At 42.7% G+C, this 20,796-nt stretch overlaps 2 protein-coding genes across 9 annotated transcripts in view; one reads left to right on the top strand and one right to left on the bottom strand.

Annotated features, from left to right (window-relative positions):
• The window catches only part of LOC139052024 (uncharacterized), a 266,591-nt gene that overhangs the window by 87,991 nt on the left and 157,804 nt on the right, over nucleotides 1–20,796 (bottom strand). The window lies entirely within an intron of this gene.
• LOC139052022 (histone acetyltransferase KAT5-like) overlaps nucleotides 1–20,796 on the top strand; it is a 181,327-nt gene that overhangs the window by 40,839 nt on the left and 119,692 nt on the right. For all 7 annotated transcript variants that reach the window (XM_070529090.1, XM_070529091.1, XM_070529096.1 and 4 more), the window contains 2 exons: nucleotides 6,938–6,989; nucleotides 9,687–9,758. In XM_070529090.1, coding sequence (XP_070385191.1) covers nucleotides 6,938–6,989; nucleotides 9,687–9,758 — 124 coding nt within the window. The remainder of the gene's footprint in view (nucleotides 1–6,937; nucleotides 6,990–9,686; nucleotides 9,759–20,796) is intronic.

The following is a 20,796-nucleotide window of genomic DNA, read 5'->3' as shown; positions in this document are numbered from 1 at the left end:
AAGTCAATATATTTTATTTAGGGGACGTGAAGTTTTAGTCGTAACTTAGCTATGTCAAGGGCAAGGCTGTTTTATTGTTCTGTGGTGTAATTGTGGTTGGGTGCACCGTCTGCATCCCTAGAATTATGTGTGTGGAGGGCCATTGGGAGTTATTGAGTTGAGTGTAATTTGTCAGTGAAGTAGGAGACGTTTTGGTCTAACAAGTTAAAAAGTTTGATGAAGTGGAAGCTTGGACGAGTGGGTGATTCAATAGCGATATGGCTGCACAGCGCAAAACACGAGGATGGAAGATAGGACACAACACAGGCGCTGTTACTTCAACTAAGCTTTGTTTTGGAAACCGCCAGAACTATACACTTTTGACATGAGCAAAAAGTAGAAAAAAGCATTTGCATGATGTCACAAATCTCGTGAAACCCTTTCACATCACAGCCAGATTCTTTATTTCGTTTTTGGTGAGGGCAATAGATGGCAGACTTATGCAAAGGTCACCCAGCCACTGTATCTTGTCAGCCTTTATGATTTCATGGGTAAGCTGTTCACGGTGTTTAGAGATTATGACACATTTTTTTAATTTAGGCACACCAGGGCAGTCTCTGCAGTGATTGCCAAGATGACCTTGCATGGCTGTGTGAACATTGTAAAAATGCTCCTTCAATCGCTCATTTAAACATCTGCTCGTTTGGCCAGCATACTTTCCACAAGTCAGGGAAATCGTGTAAACCACACCCCACGTGCATGCTACAAGCCCCCTCCTATGGTTAGTAGTGCAAATATTTTGTCATGTGGCATGAGCATTTACAAAGCATTGATAATTTTTCGATAGCAGAAAAAAAAAACTTTAACATCTACTTTATTGCCCATCTTTTTTAAGCTGTGTGATATTTTGTGCCAGTAAGGGAGTACCGTGACTTGCTTCTTGTCTCTGGCAGCGCAGTCTGCTGGTGCCTTGTCTCCCAGCATGGCTTTCTTTAATATCTTTTCTGCTACCGAAGCTAACAAAAGCTCGGGGTACCCATCACATGTCAGCTGGAAGGCCTGCGCAAGGAGATTGTGCGTTGAAGAGTGGCAGCACGACTTATTTTAATTTATTTATTTTCACGTACTGCAGCCCCTGGTTGGGCTATAGCAGGAGTAGATAATAAAATATAATACAAAAAAGAAATGCTGTAGGCAACAAAGAAAGAAAGTTAAGCGCAGTGTTGAGGGAGCACAGACAAGAATTCGTTTAATGGGAGAGAACGATTGGTTCCTGGTAGCGAATTCCAAGTTTCAATTGTTTGCGGGAAAAAGCTATACTTAAAGTATTAGTGCGTGCAGAAAAGGGTGTAATGTTAAGCGCGTGATGTCTCCTACTAGAGGAGATTTTTACAAAGGTGATATATTCATTACTGAAGAGGAGACAAGATGAATGAATAATGCCGTGAAAAAATTTTTAGGAATAAATATGTCTCTGTTCGGCGAGGGATGCTAGGTTGAGTGAGGACATGACTGATCATGGTGAGAACTGGTGGTCATAATGTCGGTAGATAGATCTAATGCCTTTCCTTTGGATGGCCTCAACTCTATTTCGTACTGCTTGAAGGGATTCCAAACGATACTACCATACTCAAGTATATGGTGAACAGCACTTTTGTATAACGGTAATTTAGTGTTGCGCAGAGAATTAGACAGTGTACGATTAAATAACTGAGTTTTTGTAGAGCTTTAGTCGTAATGGAATCAATGTGCTTTGACCAGGACAGGTTAGTGGTGAACGTGAGACCAAGATATTTATATTCAGATACACGTTGAATTAAATTATCATAAAATTCTTAGCTGATAAAGAACAGGCTAGCTTTATTAGAGAAGGACATAACGACAGTCTTATGGAAGTTAATATTCATTTGCCATGTTCAGTTCAGTAATATTCAGTTGCCATGTAGCGTCAACTTGAAATCCCTTATCCAGGTTAGAAGCTATGTCATGCATGAACTCGACAAGTTGTGTTGTGGTGCTGAATCCATGTCTGAATCCATGCTGTACATTAGAGAGAATGTTATTTGATTCAAGAAATTCCATAATGTGTTTGTATATTATATGCTCTAGTATTTTGCATGAATATGGTGTTAAAGATTTGGCTGGTAGTTAGAAAAAATGCTGCTTACTACCTGACTTATGTAACGGAAGCACCTTAGCCATCTTCCATGGTGAAGGTACTGTGCCGGAAGTTAGGAATTTATTGAAGATAAGAGTAAGGTGTCATGAAGTCTATAAGGCATACCGAACAAGAAACAAATTCGGGATTCCATCAGGCTCTTCACTTTGTATAAAGATTTATTATGACTTTTAAGACACCTGTGCTAACTAAGATATCATTAATGGAGCAAGTTGGATGAATGTTTGAAAAAGGAGGAACAATATAATTATCGCAAGTAAAAACGGACTTAATCGTTGAAGGCATTGGAGATTAATAACGAATCACTAGTCATTTCGTTGTTCACACATAAAGATGTATAAGAGCTGTCACGAGGAAAAATGGTTCCCCACAACTTGGGGGTTACTTTTCAACAGAAGCGGCAGCTGCAGGCTATAAAAAAAGTCTTTAGCTGATTTGGTTTTTGTACGCGGATCCTCCTTCGCCTTAGCAAACCTAGCAATGTGTACTGGATTATGGGGGTCTTTAAATCGTCTAAGCCTGCGAACACAACGTGAAAGATGTAGTATATCCCTGTTCATCCAAGGGATTTTAATATTTTTCTTTTTTATTTTGATGGGAATGAAGTGTTCAATACATGACATGACAATATTTTCAAAATATGTCACGAGAACATTCACGTCACATGATATACTGAGTGTTTCAAAAGTGTCGAAGCCATCAGCCAATGTATCAAGAATAGAGGTGTCGTCAGCATGATTGAAATCGCAAAATGTAAGAGTGAAGGATGGTTTAGGAACAATGCACGGAGGGGAAACAAAAACAGCCTTATGATCAGAAATGCCTTCTACCACTTCACAAGTGTAATCATTCACGGCAAGGTTCGAGCTAAGAAAGACCAAGTCCAAAAGAGCAGTCTGCCTGGTAGGCTCGCAAACGATCTGAGTAAGCCCCAAATTCAGGCAAAAATTTAGAAGTTCTTTATCGAAAGTGGCATCATGACCGCATGTCAGTAGAGAGGGCCAGTGAATGCCTGGTGCGTTGACATCACCGAGACAAATAAAGTTGGAAGGACCTAGGTTGTGCATGTGCATGAACGTTTCGATTGCTAGAAGTGAGTCTACCATTGTTCCGGGGCGGGCGATAGAAAGCTCCGATCACAAAATGCATTTTTTGCAAGTAAAGTTTGCACCAGGCCGATTCCGTATCTAGAGGAGCTGGAAAAACGGAAAACCTAAGGTCTGACCAAAGCAAAAGGGCGACGCCGCCCCCTTTGCTGTTCTGTCTGTCCATCCGAATTGTGATATAGTCCGGTGGAGGGAATTCAGAGTCAAAAATCCCATTGTGTAGCCACGTTTCCGTGATGGCATTTAGGGCATTTGTAGAGCAAAGATTTACAATGCCTCATTTAACCAGCTTGGAATGGGCCGACAAATAAGACAAAAGTGGCTTGTTCCCTCGGTGCTCATATATGCAGCACAGGCGATCTCTAGCAATATTAAGACGCAAATCTAAAAACCTTAATGAGGCATCTACCGGTACTTCATGCATTAGGAGAAGTGGGGATAAACACTCGGTAAATAGGCAAAGTACATCAGAAACAGCAGGCTCGAAACCTTGACCTTCACAAGCAAAAAGTAACAAAAAGTAATCCACAAACCGGAAAACCTTTACAACCGCTGTGCTATCAAGGCGGCTAGCAGGAAGTCGGTCATGGTAAGCAAGAAAAATGTCGCTTAAGATTGGTGTTATGCATGAACCAATGCACACACCGCTTGTTTGAATGTAAACATGTTCATTCCATGAGACAACTGTTGAACTTCAGTAGAATCAAAGCAGCTCAAGCAAGCTGCTCACTGAAACAGCAGAAGCGTTCTGGAACGCAACTGAGCCATACTGGTCAATACAGCCCTCAATGCACTGTAGGGTATTGTGTGGTAAAGAGTAGTACAGGTCCTTGATGTCAATAGAGCAGGTGTTAAGGTTCTTGTTGTTACTTGAAATATATGCTATGATTCCATTAGTCTTTCACCAGAAAATGGTCATCAATTTTTAGCACGTTAAGTTTCTCCTGTAAAAACAAACCAGCCAATTTCTGCCAGCCAATTTCTCAGAAATAATGACTTGTAGCGGCCAGTCAACCTTGTGGATTTTGACAGTGAAAAACAAATCCAAGCTAGGCTTCTTGCTTTTGTCAATTGAACTGGCTAACCAATTTAGACTCGGTGCGCTACAAAGCTTTTCGCTTCCATTCTTCGTTTTAAAAGCAATATGTCATCTCGGCAGTTACACAGAATGAATAAATAGCTTTGTGGGCTTTTGAGCCAAACACATTATTTGATAAAACAGCTGTTTATCTGCTGTTTTATCAACGTTTGTCTCGTAGAATGAACACATTTATATTTTAAAAAAGTGGTGTGTGCATTGGTTCATGTATCGCACCAATCTTGCGCGACATTTTTCTTGCTTAGCATGACTGACTTCTTGCTAGCCGCCTTGATAGCAAAGTGGTTGTGAAAGTTTTCCAGTTTGTGGATTATGTTTTTTTACTTTTTGCTTGTGAAACGTCAAGGTTTTGAGCCTGTTGTTTCTGACATACAGTTGAACCCGACTATATCGAACCCGTTTACATTGAATTATCCTGTACATCGAACAATTTCTGAATGCGGTATAGTTACTATGAGTATATATTGCAAAAATTACGCTTACATCAAACAAAAATAGCAGCAACTCCCGATATATCGAACGCCAAGCGGTGTAAAAGTGCCCCCAGAAGTTGGCTTTCCCTTGCAGCGGCGGGGAAACCCGCCAACATATTACAAAAGTGGTTTAGCCTGATGGCACAGCTCCATCCACCCGTTTTTCCTATCGTGACTGCGCCGCATCAAGTGAGTCGCCGAGACCCTCCTGCAAAAAATGATCATCAGAGGCTCTTGTGCCCTCATCGTGCAAGATAGTGCAGGTCCGAGTTGCCTTGCTGCTTTTCTCGTTCGTTGTGGTTGCGCTTTGTGGGCCTTCTCCAACAGTGTTGCCGTGATGGCTAGCGTGAAGTGCACTGCATTTGCCTTTCACCGTGAAGCTTGAAATCGTAAATCGAGTCCAACGCGGTAAGAAGTCGGATGTCACCGCAGGGTACAAGATTCCGAGGTGCACTCGCAGCACGATCTTTGAAAAATAAGGGGGAGATTAGGGCTAAAGCGGATAAACAACCCGTTCCGTATGGTGCCCGATGCGTACGCACGGGCATGACGTCGAGGTGGCCGTGTACAAGTGGTTCATCCAAAACTGGTTTAGATGTGCCAGTTTCTGCATGCTTTGTGATGACTAGCTCTGAAAATGCTTATGAGTGCGACGAAGCCATTGCCGGTGTCACCAAAGTTTGGTTCTTACCAAACAACATCGTACCGAATACAAGTTAAAGCGGGCACAATGAAAAGCAATGACGATCCTTTGCCTCCATCCTCTAAGGTGATTGGTTCACTAGTCTGGCACTTCTCCACGAATGTGGAACGTTGCGGCTTCAGCTGATCCAACTCTTCAGACAGTGTGGAGAAGTGCGTGCTGTTGCAGGCAGCGAAGTTGCCCAAGCGGAAGAAGGTACAGAACTGTTTCGTGCAAAACTAAGCTAGTTTCAACAATAAAGTGCTTTTAATATGGTAAATGCTTTTGTGACGACCAATTCTTTAGCAGGCTTATATCATATTATGCCCTATATCAAACTGATGCGCGGTTTTTTTTTGCAAGTTCGATATAACTGGGTTGCACTGTACTTTACCAATTCAACAAGTGTTTATTGCCACTTCGTGCGATGCGAGAAGGGTTTACGAGATGTGTGACATCATACAAATTTTTTATTACTTTTTGCTCATGTCTAAAGTATATAATTCTGGCAATTTCGCAAATAAAGCTTGGTTGAAGTCAGCGCCTGTGTTTTTCTTCTGTCCTAGTCTTTTGTGCTGTTCAGACGTGTGGATAATAAAAAGGTTGGTCTTTATCTACTGGACCCAGACTCTCTTCAACCCCTTAAGAGATCTTGACAATACAAGTTGTATTGAGCAGTCATCATTTTCTGACTTTAGACAAGCCCATGTCGTCATATGCATTTTGCCTTTATCCAAATGCTATCTTTACATGCAGCAGATGCCAAACTGTTTTTCCTTTTTCATTGTTGTTTTTTGTTTTAACGAAAGCGCTAATGGTAACCATTCTATAATCCTCAATCCCTTTATTTAGATATTCTGCACTATTTCTAGTGATATTTCTGTTTTAAATATATTGTTAATATGTTTCTATTTTTTTAATGAGCCCTCAATAGTTTAAAAATACAAAGGAACCCTACCAATTTTATTGCTTTCAAAAAGTGCACCTAATCAGCTAGCAACTATAAAGAGATCACCTAATATTTCTGCTTTAGAGATATTTTGTCCTAATTGAAATCTGTTGCACTATCAAAGGACACATTGAAAAGTTGCTTTTTAATGGTGTAGTACTGAGAAAGAGTTAAGTCATTTTGTGGAAGATGTAGTGGTATCGAATGACTCAATAATTCAAATCAAGCATATATGTACAGGGGTATCATGTTTGCGTTGAATCTTGCTAAGCCACATCGCACTGGCAACATTTTTTTACAATAGATCTGATTAAAAAGGTGAAAAAACTTTTTATTGGGCTGCATATTTGGGGTGTGGCTTGCATGTTTCTTGCGGTTTGCAGTGGTCACTGTGTTTGTTGCTGGCAGGCCTGAATTGACATGCGTATAAGTTCACATTTAGTAACAATATCATTTTGCTTCTGCCCCAGGTTACTGTGGGATGCCGGCTGCCTTGTCGCATGAAGAACAGTGATGACTGGCGTAAGTTGTATGTTGTTTTTATTGTAGAGTGAATGACAAACACTTCCCAAGATTTCTGTTAAACTTGGTAGAAGCTTGGTGTGGTTATTGTCAAGATGTTCCACTGGTTAGAGCAATGCAATCGAACTATCTGCAAGGGCAGCTGGCAGCATGAGACACTGCTCACAAGTTCAGCATTCCAAAAGCTTTTTATTTGGCACCTGCAACTATATAACCATGAAGACACCACTGATCATTTATACTCCTATGCACTTTCTACAGCTGTCGCTATGTAGGTGGCTCCCAAGTTTTTGTTGCAGTGACCGACATGAACATTTCTTGCACGTTTATATTAGCTAAAATGGTTTTAAAAGTGCTGAATTTTCTTCCGATTTTGTTTTATTTTGTCAAGCCTGCATGAAAACAAACTGCTTCAGGCACACTATTTTTTTCGTTGGCCAAAAAAAAATTTCATGACATGAATTTAAGCATAAGAAAATTAGAAACAAATTTCAATGCAATACAGTATACTATTAAACATGTATACATAGCGGTGTACATTGGGCTAGTGATCAAATTTTACGTGTGGATAATAAGGTAGGCACTGTATTTTTTTTTCTCTTGCACACTTCACACTAAAAATGAAAAAAAAATTTACATTATGCCAGCTGTACCGTTTAAAACTGGCTAAAAGTAGCATGGAAAGGACTTGCATGTGGCTTCCCTTCACACATTGCCATGGCTTGTACTATTACTTTCACAAACTGATGTCTGTTGTCATGCGAAGGCTGACAAATCACTCAATTTACAGATGTTAGGAATGTGCCAGTTCAAGTTGCTCTTGCTGAGCACAGTCATCGACCAATTTTTCGAAATCCGAGGGACTACATACAGATTAACCTGTGTCAGCCAATCCGTGCAGTAGATCACATGGACATGCAATCTTGACTCGCCATGAGATCTGCTTGTGCAAACATATTGACAGCCAGCTTCCAATGGTTGTTTGTCTCTTTCTTTGAAAGCCGGCAACCAAAGTTGTGTTTCTGTATTCAATCAACATGTTTAAACCATCGTGTTTGCAGCATTGCATTTGCAGATCATGTTAAAAATCAAGCAGCGTACTGTGTGGCATCCGAAATTGCTGTTACCATTAGTCAATCTAGAGGTACTGTCATGAGAAGGTCTGACAAATTGTGCATGTCTGAAAAAAAAAAGATGAAGTGTCTGAAAAACCAGTCGGTGACTGTATTTGCAACATATTATTTACCAGAATACGTCATTGCAAACAACAATTTGATTTGCTATGACCGATGCTGCAGCAGATCTCGCATATTCAGTTTTGGTATACCAAGAAGAACTTATTGTAAGAACTTAGTAAGTAAGAACTTTTTGAGTAAGTAAGGTCAAGTAAATTCTACATTTATTTTGTTATATACGATTATTCACTATATTCTTATGTTGAGGAATGACTCTACTCGCAGCCCAGTGTTTTGTTCAATAGATTGCCAGCTCTCTCCTTTATCTTCGTGAAATATGCACAACCTTTTGTTGAAAACCTTGTTAATTACCCTTTTAATTGCTCGCATAATAACACAATGGCCACAATTTCTTTTTAAGCCTCGCAACAAAGCAGTGCGTCTTGCAGAACTGAACACGAAATCCCATTAATCATAACATTAGGGGTACCTTGTAGTTGCAGACAACAGTATCAGTGTGTTCCAGTATTCTGCCCGGTAAGATAAGGCAGCAAGAGCAAGTTTCACATTGCCCCTGTAATGAGGTCACACCAGTACCAAATCTCAGCACAATGATTTGAGGGGTTCCACATGGACATGGTGGCTCAGGTTTGGGGAACAGTTAAAAAAAAAGAAGAAGAAGAGAAGAAGGTCACTGGCAGTGGCAGCATTTTAGTGCTCTAACTCAGTTCAGACAAGGTGTATTCAGTAACCTCCATTTAAAAATATTTATGAGAAGGTGCCCTTGAACACCAGACACGTTCCACAGGGGTTGCTGGCACACTTTGAAGTGTTGAGAATTCATAAGGAAAGTCCCAAGCAATACTTTGCTGATGAAATTGTAACCCTTTAAAGTTAACCAGCAACTCTTGAGAATTTGTCAGGTGTATTCACATACTCGCACTCAAAGAAGTGCTGTTATTAAATGTTCACGTATTCTGTCACCGCCATACATCAGGAGGCCACAGAAAAGGTTTTGTACCAAGTGATGTACTAAAAGAAGCTCAGTGGCTATAGTTGTCTCCTGCAGAGCATGGGGTCTCAGATTGAATTCTTGGTAGTAGAGGCCGCATTCTCATATAGGCTAGCCGAATAGAGTAACTCAAGTCTCGCAAAACTTCACTGTGCAGAATTCTTAGCTGTGGAGGCCACATTCTCATATGGGCTAGCTGAGTGCAGTACGATCAAGAATTTATGTGGATGGACACACGGTTAATAGACGGCAGCAGCTGCTCTAATTTTTTCTAGTGGTGGTCAGAGTCGGCCACTGACAGACTAGACAGGACAGCCAAAGAGCCCTTTGTGCTGGCCATATACCAAACGCACACTCCAGAGTGATCATGTCGCTTACCATCCTAGACATAGTTTTTAATGAACTTAATGCTCATGTACAATTAGCCAACCATGCTCTCAGTTATTTGGCTGTCCATATGAATGAGATTTCTGCTTGTGCTAGCTGTCATTCTTATTATGAACTTTCCAGCTCTCGCTGAGGTGCTTGCCATCAAGAAATTGCCTGACAACAAAGCCATCTACTATATTCACTACGTTGACTGTGAGTACCTTTCTTCTTTGGCATTGCTTAACATTACTAAGAAGCTTTGGGCTTGAAAGCCAAATTTAGAGTTACACAACACAAAGAAGGCTTAGGCTTACTCTCAATGCAAAATTGTGCAGAACCCATTCATCATCTTCATCAGCCTATTTTTATTTCCACTGCAGGATGAAGGCCTCTCCCAGCGATCTCTAAGTACCCTTGTCTTGCGCTAGCTGATTCCACTTTGGACCTATAAGTTTTCTCATTTCATCACCCCACCTGATTTTCTGACATCCTCGACTGCGCTTCCCTTCCCTCGGCACCCGTTCTGTAACTCTAATGGCCCACCAATTATCTGCGTTACGCATAACATGGCCTGCCAGCTTCATTTTTTTCTCCTAATGTCTACTAGAATATTGGCTATTTCCATTTCCTCTCTGTTCCACACCGCTCTCTTCCTGTCTCTTAATGTTAGATGTAAAATTCTTCGTCCCGTCACTCTTTGCACAGTCCTTAACTTGTTCTCGAGCTTCTTTGTTAACTTCCAAGTTTCTGCCCCATATGTTAGCATCAGTAAAATGCTATGATCGTACACAAAAAAATAACAGCTCATTACTAGTATACAACTGTACAATGAGTTATCATTTCAATGTTTAATTTAAGCAAACATGTGTGATGACTACCTGTTAACATATAGCTATACAAGGTAATTTCAACAGACAAGAATTTATAGCCGGTGAAATAATTTGTAACAATGCACATGTATATAGGCAGGTGAGGTCACTTGACTTAGTATCAGCTCATTGCTGAGTCATATAGAACCTTGTGACTTAAGTAGATATCTATAAATATCTGCTCTCTCTTGTGGAAATTTCTTTGACATTGATGTAGAAATTCTCGCAAACCCTGGACTGACAGAAATGTTCACCCTCTCATATGTAGAAATGTCCGAGCAAAACTTGATGCAACCCTTGGGAGAGAATATTTTAAGGAAATCTCAAGTAATCTTGCAGCAGAAATAAGAATAGCTAAAAATTGCTATCATAAAATTTGTCTGCCATTTTGTCACGACTTTCACAAAACATGTAGAGTTCGGATAAATATGGTTGTAGAAAGGTCGCCTAGCAAAGCATCAAGTAGCGCCTTTCAGTTCTGTTATGGTTCCAATTCAAACATGGATTGATTTGGGTGCAGCTACAGAAATGAAAAATAATTTGGTCCCGTTGGAATTGATTAATTGTGACTCACAAGGGCATGGGGGCCCTATAAAAATATAAAGTGTTATATTTTCATGCCGACAGTTTCATTACTGTGCATGTCAACATTATCGTAATATAAATGCATAATCCCCTTAAACAATGCGAAGTTCAGAGTTCTTTATTTTGCAGTATAATTTTTTTTAAGTCATCAGTTGCTGATGTAGCAGTTCTGCCATTCCAGCAATGTAGCAAGAAAAGAAAGGCATTACTTTTGTAGCAAGCTGAAGTGATTAAGTGCTTTTAATTATTGGCATTTGAATTCTTGATCGTAACTTAGTGAAATTTCATGCCACGGGCATGGCAGCTGCATTTCGATTAGTGCAAGATGCAAAAATGATTGTGTACTTAGATTTATGTGCATATTTAGAAATCCCAGGTGGTCGAAATGACTGCAGAGTCCCTCACTACGGTGTTCCTGGTATTCATATCTTGGTTTTGGCACTAAAAACCTCATTGTAATTGTTTCTTTTTTTTAAATTTCAGGCCAGTTGTCATGGCTATAGAAAGTTTCACAAAATTTCGTAATGGGAAAAATGGGAAATGTGTGTGAAAGGGTTTAGTGTGAAATATTACCGTCGATCCCCTTAATAGTAAGTATAAGTTGGCACTCACTACCTAAGGGGTGTGATGCAGGTGAGTGGTGCAGTCACAGTGTAGGTAAATGTGTTCAGTTCTATTTGTGGTTCATCCGCTGCGCTATGTACAGTAACAATTTTTTTCTTTCCCTCTGTAGAAGTGGCACGAACACTGGCATTTTTTTATTTACTGAGGCAGCTTATTTGTACCAGAAGTTGTTTTAAGTCATTCACCCAAAGAGAAAACAGAAAGGCTTTTTACCAAACCATTGGTAGCAACTGAGATTAGTCCTCATGGGGCATATTTTATGACGGCACTGTACCCTGCTTTAGAGATTCTAGGAGCTTAGTGCTTTCCGTTCATGTTTAGGAAAAACAAGGCTCACACATGCAGGTGTGAGCCTATGCCCTGATGTGCATACTTTCATTTTTCTTTAAGTGGTACAAATTCTCCTTCGTGGGGTCATCTGTTCACTAATCTGTTTCTTTTTTTCTTTTTTGTCGCTCTTTTTGCGACTAAGAAACATTTTATGCTTAAAATTCACGGAACAGGGTTCGTAATAGTTGGTGTCATTCCAAAATAGAACGGAGGCGGTCCGTTCATTACGTTGCGAAATAGGCGGTCCGTTCCATTGCATTCGTCCGATAGGCGACGACACGGAATGATTGACAGCAGATATCACGGCACAATTGACGTCATGGCATTCGTCACGGTTCAAATTGACCAATCGTGTGTGGCTCGATGGAACGGACCGCCTCCATTTTATTTTGGAACGCGTACAAGATCGCACCTCTGGGGTTCTTTGATGTGCACCTAAATCTGAGTACACGGGAATTTTCGCATTTCGCCCCCATCGAAATGCGGCCGTTGTGGCTGAGATTCCATCCCGCAACCTTTTAAACGATAGCAGCATTGAAGACATAAGAGCCTCTGTTAGATTTTGATTGTCTGCTCCACAGCTACGCTGCTGCAACGTTGCTTCAAATGTTGACACATGTTCAGGAATGCACATTATATTTATTAATATGTTCAAATAATGTCAAGTGAAACTTTATTTTTAGCTGCAGTAAGTCGCTTTTATCCAAGTATCATTTCGGCAGTGTATCTACAACCTGTTTGACAAATCTTCCTCATCGTGAGTTTTCACTCCCACAAAAACAGACCGTTGATTTTAGACCAATTTCTGGGCAAGCTTGACAAGCAGTCTGATCTCTTACTTTTTGGACACCGCTTGTGCAAATGGCCTTATTCATTACTGTAAAATGCTGTACATTAGTCTACAGTACTGCACAAATACTGTACAAAGCGTGCTAAGGCTACAGTGTTGGTTCAAGGTGTTCAAGTGGCCCAACTTGCTATGTGTGAGGTTCATCAAGCATGATAATGGAGTATGAGGTAGTTAGCAGATGTTTCCAAACCTGACACTCATTGCATTAAGAGCCTAAAGAAAGCGGAAAGAAAGGAACCAGGTGCCTGCTGCAATGAGTCGGAACAAGTGCTCTGTGCACAATAAACACATGATCGTTTCCACATTTGCAAAGCCATGGCTTTCCCGTATAACATGGCCATCATTACTGCTGATATTCATGCCATCAAATCTTTATTTATTTTAAGGGAGTTTGAAACCAGGAGCACGACGCATATTTTGAATGTTTCAGATTTTATTTACTCTTGCTACTTTTAGTAAAACTCGCAAATTATTTGTTTTATTCATGCTTCTTAAGGTGCTTCTTTTAAATTTCTAATAAGAATTCTCAGAAACCCTCTGAGTAATTCTTTTTGCTTTACTTCCATTTGAAATGTCGACAAATTGGCTACAATTTTATGTATCCCGGTACTTGTTGCGACTAATATGTATTGATGTAAAACGAATGTCATGAAGAATGATGTCATAAAGATGGTGTTTCTAAAAGCTTAGGTAAATCACTCATTACATATACTGTAACTTATAACCACTTTGCTTTTACATATTGTAAAGGAGATTTATTGAGGTTCGCAGCTACAGCCGGTTCTAGGATGCACCGAGCACAGTCCTTTAGCAGCTCGAGCCTCTGCTGCTGACTCTGCTCTCACGTTCGTTATCTTCCTTACAATGGCCCTGCGGAAATAAAGGGGCCATTCTGATGACTTAGTTTTCTAGAAGGACGGTAGGATGGTGACATGGCTTGAGAGGCTGAATGTGAACGACTTCGCGGTTACGATGTCGCATGTCGAATGGCGGTGTTAGCGGCTCAACCAGGTAACTAAAGGGTGATGTTCTCTCGAGAATGCGGTATGGCCCTTTGTACTTCGGAAGGAGTTTTGAAGCGAGCCCAGGCGTGCGGTGTGGCACTAACAACTAGACGAGGGCACCCGGAAGAACAATGGGATTTGAGTATTGGGCATCGTGAACGGCTTTTTGGCTGTTCTGGTCATCCGGGGGGAATCGGCGGGCCAGCTGGCAACATTCTTCGACGTGGCTTGCGGCTTACGAGATCGGCAGGCATTCGGATGGGTCCGGCCGGTAGGGCGGAATGGTGTCGATTCTGTGCGAAGGATGACGGCCGTAAAGAATGTAAAAGGTTGAGAATCCGGTTGTGGCCTGAGTCGCAGTGTTGTAGGCGTAGGTGACAAACGGAAGAACTAGGTCCCAATTAGAGTGATCAGGTGAGACACAGTACATGGCGAGCATGTCGCCAAAAGTTCGAATAAAGCGTTCCATGGTACCGTTAGTCTATGCGTGATAAGCAATGCATTTACGATGAACAATGGCGCATTCAGCAAGCAGTTGTTCGGTGACTTAAGAAGGCACGGGCTCTATCACTTAAGAGTTCATGTGGACCTCCACGACGAAGGAGAAAATGACGTAGTATGAAATTGGCGACCTCCTGCGCTGTAGCATTTCGTAGAGCAGCAGTCTGCGCATAACGTATTAAATTGTCTAGCGTGTTAAATGGTCTAACGTGTTAAATGGTCTACCGCAACGATTATCCACCTGTTGCCGGTAGGAGTCAACGGAAGTGGCCCAAAGAGATCTATGCTCACGCGATGAAAGGTTCGGGACGGGCATTCTAAAGCTGGAGTTCACCGGCGGAGTTGGGCAGTGGCACTTTGTGGCGTTGGCACTCATGACGAGAGCGGATGAAGTTTTGAATGAAATTATACATTCCCCGCCAGTAATAGCGGTGTAGAAGTCTTTCGTAGGTCTTGAAGACTCCCGAATGGCCACACTGAGGTTCGACATGAAACGACGAGCAGAGCTCTGATCGCAAGATTCTCGGAATGACGAGTAACCAGGTGGCGTCCCTCTGGGGCATAGTTGCGTCGATACAGTAACTGGTCTCGAATAGCAAAATGAGGAACTTGGCGTCAAAGCATTCGTGACGCTGAAACTTTCGACGTATCTGAGAGGAGGTCGAACAGAGATGCAGTCCAGGAATCATTACGTTGTGGAGCAGTGATAGTGTCAAAGTCCAGAGAGGACAGTGTGCACTCGCAGGAGGAGTCGTAACTGGCCTTCAGGGGAAGCGGTGATCGGAATAGCGCGTCACTGTCTGAGTGCTTTCGCCCGGAACAGTAAACCACACGGATATCATACGCTTGAATGCGCAGTGCCCAGCGGGCAAGGCGGCCCGATGGGTCTTTTAACATGGACAGCCAACATAGTGCGTGGTGGTCGGTCACTACGTCAAAAGATCGGCCATATAAATATGGGCGAAACTAGCCAACGGCCCACACAGTGGCCATACGCTCCTTTTCTGTTGCGCTGTAATTGGTCTCCGCCTTGGTTAACGTGCGACTCGCATATGCGACAATGTATTCTGTGTGGTTAGGTTGACGCCGTGCCAACACAGTGCCAAGGCCGACACTGCTTGCATCGGTATGGATTTCGGTTGGCGCTTGAGGGTCTAAATGGTGAAGAATGAATGGCATCGTGAGAAGACAGCGCAAGGTTGTGAAGGCGTCGTCACACTCTGGAGACCATGATGAGAGATCTCTAGGGCCACCAAGGAGCTGCATGAGAGGTGCTATAATTGACACAAGTTTCGAACGAATCGCCGGAAGTAAGAGCAAAGGCCGATGAAACTGTAGCTCTTTCATAGCGGTAGGTTGTGGGAACGCAGTAACAGCACGTAGCTTCTCGGGATCCAGGTGAATGCCCTCCTTTGACACGACATGGCCTAAAATTGTGAGCTGAAGAACAGGAAATCGACACTTCTTCAGGCTAAGTTGCAACCCAGCATTGGTGAAGCGAGTACGTGCTGGAGGTGGAGCAGGTGCATTGCGAAATCGGGGGCGAACACCACAGTGTCAAGGTAGCAAAGACAGATTTTTCATTTGAGGCCACGCAGAACAGTATCTATCATTCTTTCAAACGTAGCAGGTACGTTGCAAAGTCCGAAAGGCATGATGGTGAATTCATACAAGCCGTCTGGTATAACAAAGGCAGTTTTTGGGCGATTGGCCTCTGCCATCAGAACCTGCCAGTAGCCTGACCGCAAATTCAGCGAAGTAAAGAACTCGGCTCCCTGCAAACAGTCTAGAGCATCATCGATGCGTGTTAATGGGTAGACGTCCTTCAGCATGATCTTATTCAACCGTCGAAAATCAACACAGGAGCGGATGAAACCGTCTTTCTTTGTGACGAGTTCCTGGGAGAGGCCCATGGCCTCTGTGAAGGTTGAATGACGCCTCGACGAAGCATGTTATCGACCTGGTCTGCAATGACGCGACGTTCCGTAGCAGACACACGATATGGTCTTTGTCGCAGTGGTGAGTGAGAGCCAGTGTCGATGCGATGCGCGATTGTCGATGCACGGCCAAGAGATGTTTGCGCAACATTGAAAGAATGGCAGAAGTTCTGAAGGATTGCGAGAAGCTGAGATCGCTGCTTATGTGTCTGGTCTTCGGCAATGAATGGGCTCACATGTTGAGTCGGGTACGGAGAGGGCACTCAGTTCATGGATGGCAGTAGAAGGCACTTCGTCGAGGACGGAGACAATTCGTGTTGAATCGACCGACTCGACGTAACCAAGGCATTCGCGGCGGAGCAGTGATAGTAGCGATGAAACACGATTGTAAATGGGCATCATGCTGACATTGGTGTACCATTGGTGTACATTGGTGTAACATTGGTGTACCACAAGGATCTATATTAGGGCCTCTCTTGTTTTTAATATACATTAATGATCTCCCAAAGTACCTAAAGTCCTCTGATTGTATCCTTTACGCTGACGACACTACCATCTTCTCCTCAGACAAAAGTCTTGATTCATTGATGTGTAAGCTTAATCACGACGCAGCAGATATTGTAACCTGGTGCCAACTAAACAGACTACACATTAATACTGCCAAATCTAACTTCCTGATCTTCTCAGCTAAACAAAAACATATCTCAGTGTATCCATCGCTAACCTTTGCTTCCAGTGCACTTTATCCTACTGATAGTGTACTGTTTCTTGGCGTCATATTAGATAAACACCTAAAATTTGACGAGCATGTTTTATCCTTAACAAAGAAGGCAGCATATGGAATTAGAATATTAAAGTTTGCAATTTCTTTAAAATGAAGACACTCATCTCCCTCTACTACGCTTTTATTCACACGCGTATTAATTATTGCATATTAATTATTGCATATCATCATGGGGAAACGCGTATCCCACACATTTATCTCCACTACAGCATACACAAAATCAAGCAATTCGCATCATTACACGTAGCAGCTACACATCGGAAGCATCTCCATTGCTCAGATCTAACGGCACTTTATCGTTACAGAAATTAAATAAATACTCACTTGGAATACTTGTTACTGTTAACAGAAAGCTCCCATTCCCTATAATTACTACCAGCCAGTATCCATATTCCACGTCTACCCGTTTCACTTCTACCAACAGCTATTTACTACCAAAACCTAGAACTAATTATGGTAAATTTACTACTAATTTTTCAGCCACACTACTTTGGAACTCATTACCATGTCATATTAAGATATCCTCTCATTTTTACACATTCAAATCAAACCTTCGTAAATTTTTGCACTCAATATAACAATGTGATCGTTATCATTTTATTAATAAGTGCTTTGTATCGTTAAATGTTTTACAGCGTGAGCTAGTGACTAACTTAATATGGTGTCTTTTGTGTTTTCATATAGCTGCTTTGTATTTATATATCCTACTCATTTGTAATGGGAGGTCCCCTGTACAGTCTGTTGACTATGGGACCTCCCTCTGTATGTATGTATAATCCCCATTTGTAACCTTATTATTATGCAAATAAAGAACTCTAGAACTCTTGAACCAGCGGTAAGATGAAGAGCTGCAAAGGGCGAAGGAAGCACTTTTCGTGTAACAAAGTGATGAGAGGGCATGAAGATGACCGTCCCGTCAGATATAGTAGAGCGCAATTGATGATGACATTGTGGCGCGAGAGAAAATCCCATCCTAGAATAACGGTGTGGGAGCACGATGAAAGAACTATGAACTCAATCGTGTATAAGACGTCCTGTATGGTCACATGAGCTGTACAAGCAGCAGTAGGGCGAATGGGTTGAGCGCTTGCCGTTCGTAACGACAATCCAGACAGAGATGTCATCACTTTACGAAGCGAGCCGCAAAACCTGGCATCCATAACTGAAATAGCGGCACCGGTATCGACGAGGGTGACTCTAGCGACATTTTCGATAAACACATCAATGACATTGGCAGGTAAAGGAGGAAGACTTCGACATCTTGACACTTGCGCAGTTCTTGCCTAAGGAACTGTGTCGTCTAGTTTCCCTCTTCGTTAGAGACGGGTTGTCGACGCATAGAGGAAAGCGATCGGCGACATGGGGAGGGTGACCGGAGGCATTTGAAGTGAGTACTGCGATCAGTCTAGGAGCAAGCTGGTGATAGCTCGAAGGGTCTTTAAGGCGCATTTGTATCAGGCGGCACATAAGGTGCTCGACGATTGTCATCAAACGCCTGCGATCGGCGGCGGCGGAACCTTGCGACATGGCCAGAATACCTACATGCAAAGCATATAGGGCAATTGTCCGGCGTACACCATGGGTTAGCGACGGCACTGGTGGTCCAGGGGATGGGAGGGGGAGGGCGGTGCACAGGCTGCTGCAAGCGATGCACGGGCACACTGCTAGGGGCCATTGCAGCAACCGTAGCATAAGTGACTGGTCACGACATCCTGCTCGTGCACAGCCGGCAGCGCTTCTGCGACCTCTTCATGGATCATGTTACGGAGATGAGACGGCAAAGTGCTGGCAGACTCCTGAGTGACGGAGACCAGAGATAGCTGTCATGCGACTTGTTCGCGGACGAAATCCTTGATTTGGGTTATCAGGGAGGCTTGTTCTGGGCCGGTGGTCAGGCTGCAGAGTTACACCGCATTTGGTGTGAGATGTCGCCTTGTCAGAGCTCGCTGCTTACGTAATTCATCATAGCTCTGGCACAAGCTGATAACGTCACCAACAGTGCACGCGTCCTTGGCCAGAAGCATCTGGAATGCATCATGATCGATTCCCTTCATGATGTGCTTGATCTTTTCCGCTTCCGTCATAGCAGCGTTCACGCGCCTACACAAATCGAGAGCGTCTTCTGTATAGCTGGTGAATGTCTCACCCGTGTCCTGTGTGCGTGTACGCAAACGCTGCTCGGCTCTGAGTTTCCTGATGGCGGGTCGGTCAAACACTTCTGTAATCGACGTTTTGAATGCCGACCATGTTCGGATATCCCTCTCACGATTTCTGAACCAGAGACTGGCCACGCCCGCGAGGTAGAATGATACGTAAGCCAGCTTGTCCGAGTCATTCCATTTGTTGTAAACGCTCACCCATTCGTAGGACGACAGCCACTCTTCAACATCGTTGTCATCGGTTCTGCTGTAGATGGGAGGCTCCCACTGGCGAAAGGTGCCAGCACAAGGAACGGGTGGGGATAGAAGAGTCTGCTGGTGGGCAACCGACATGGTAGAGGGTAGCATCCAAGAACAGAGTTCCAGGACGGTAGAGTGCAATGTTACCCCGCACAGCTCCACCGCTTATAAAGGAGATTTATTGAGGTTCGTAGTGACAGCCGATTCTAGGATGCACCGAGCACAGTCCCTTAGCTTGAGCCTCTGTTGCACACTTGATGATGCTGATGCTGCTGACTCTGCGCTCATGTTCGTTATCTTCCTTACAATATACAATAAAATAATCAATGATATCCTGAAAAAGAAAAAGTTTCCTTAGTCTTTCATACAGGATAGAGTTTCAATGTGCAGAAATTTCAAACAACTGTTTTCAGATTTCTCTGTAGGAACACTATTTCCGTTTGTTTTTGTTTTTTTGTAAAATAGTATTCATCTCAGGCTTTCTCCTGTGAGAAGGGTCAACCATGAGCTTTCTTTTCTGATGTGTTTACTATCTAGGGAAAAAAATGTGCACTTTGTGTGTAGCTGTTGGCCTAAAATTGAAATAGACAAACTTAACCTTCATTTGGCTGACCAAAAGGCCCATGTGATAGTTTGTGTAAAGTTTCTATGAAATATGCGTTGGTAGAGCAAGCTTAACGAGAACATGTCAACTCATTACTCAAGCTCTGCATGTAAGATACCTCCATTCGGTCATCTTCTACTGCACTAGGTACTGCGCAAGTTAATGGAAAGAAAAATCCAGTCGTGCTCATCAAGATATGTCGGACTTGCCTATTTCTTATTTTCAATAATCACCGATTTTGCAACCCACAAATAAACTCTTGAGGGATGGGAACGTATTAGCCAAGTGGATATTGGTGTGCATTAGCAAATTCTTTTACACAGCAGGTCAGACAGCATGTGGCACTGTAACAGTCAATGTGGCAGTCAACTTTTGCCACACTTGCTTACGTACGAAACGAGAAGAAAGGGTATTAACCGAGGGGCCCGATCTTTATTAGTCATATCATAAGAATCCAACAAACACTGACACCAAGGACAACATAGGGGAAATTACTTGTGCTTAATAAATGAAATAAAGAAGCGATAAATTAATGGAAATGAAAGTGGATGAAAAAACAACTTGCCACGGGTGACGAACGATCCCACCACCTTCGAATTTCACGTGCGATGCTCTACCAATTGGGAACCATGGCACCGTTTCCCCATCCACTTTCTAGGGTATCTTGGGTATTTGTTTCCCAAGTTTAGTTTAGTGCTTGTGGCGCCTGCGGCAGAAAGGACGTTCCTCGTCCACCGCCAGGGTCTGTGAGTGGAGGCGCTGGC

This window comes from Dermacentor albipictus, unplaced genomic scaffold, assembly GCF_038994185.2.
Source record: "Dermacentor albipictus isolate Rhodes 1998 colony unplaced genomic scaffold, USDA_Dalb.pri_finalv2 scaffold_17, whole genome shotgun sequence".
Classification (NCBI taxonomy): Eukaryota; Metazoa; Arthropoda; class Arachnida; order Ixodida; family Ixodidae; genus Dermacentor; species Dermacentor albipictus.
The sequence above is the reverse complement of the archived record's forward strand: the minus strand, read 5'-3'. Positions and strand labels throughout refer to the sequence as shown.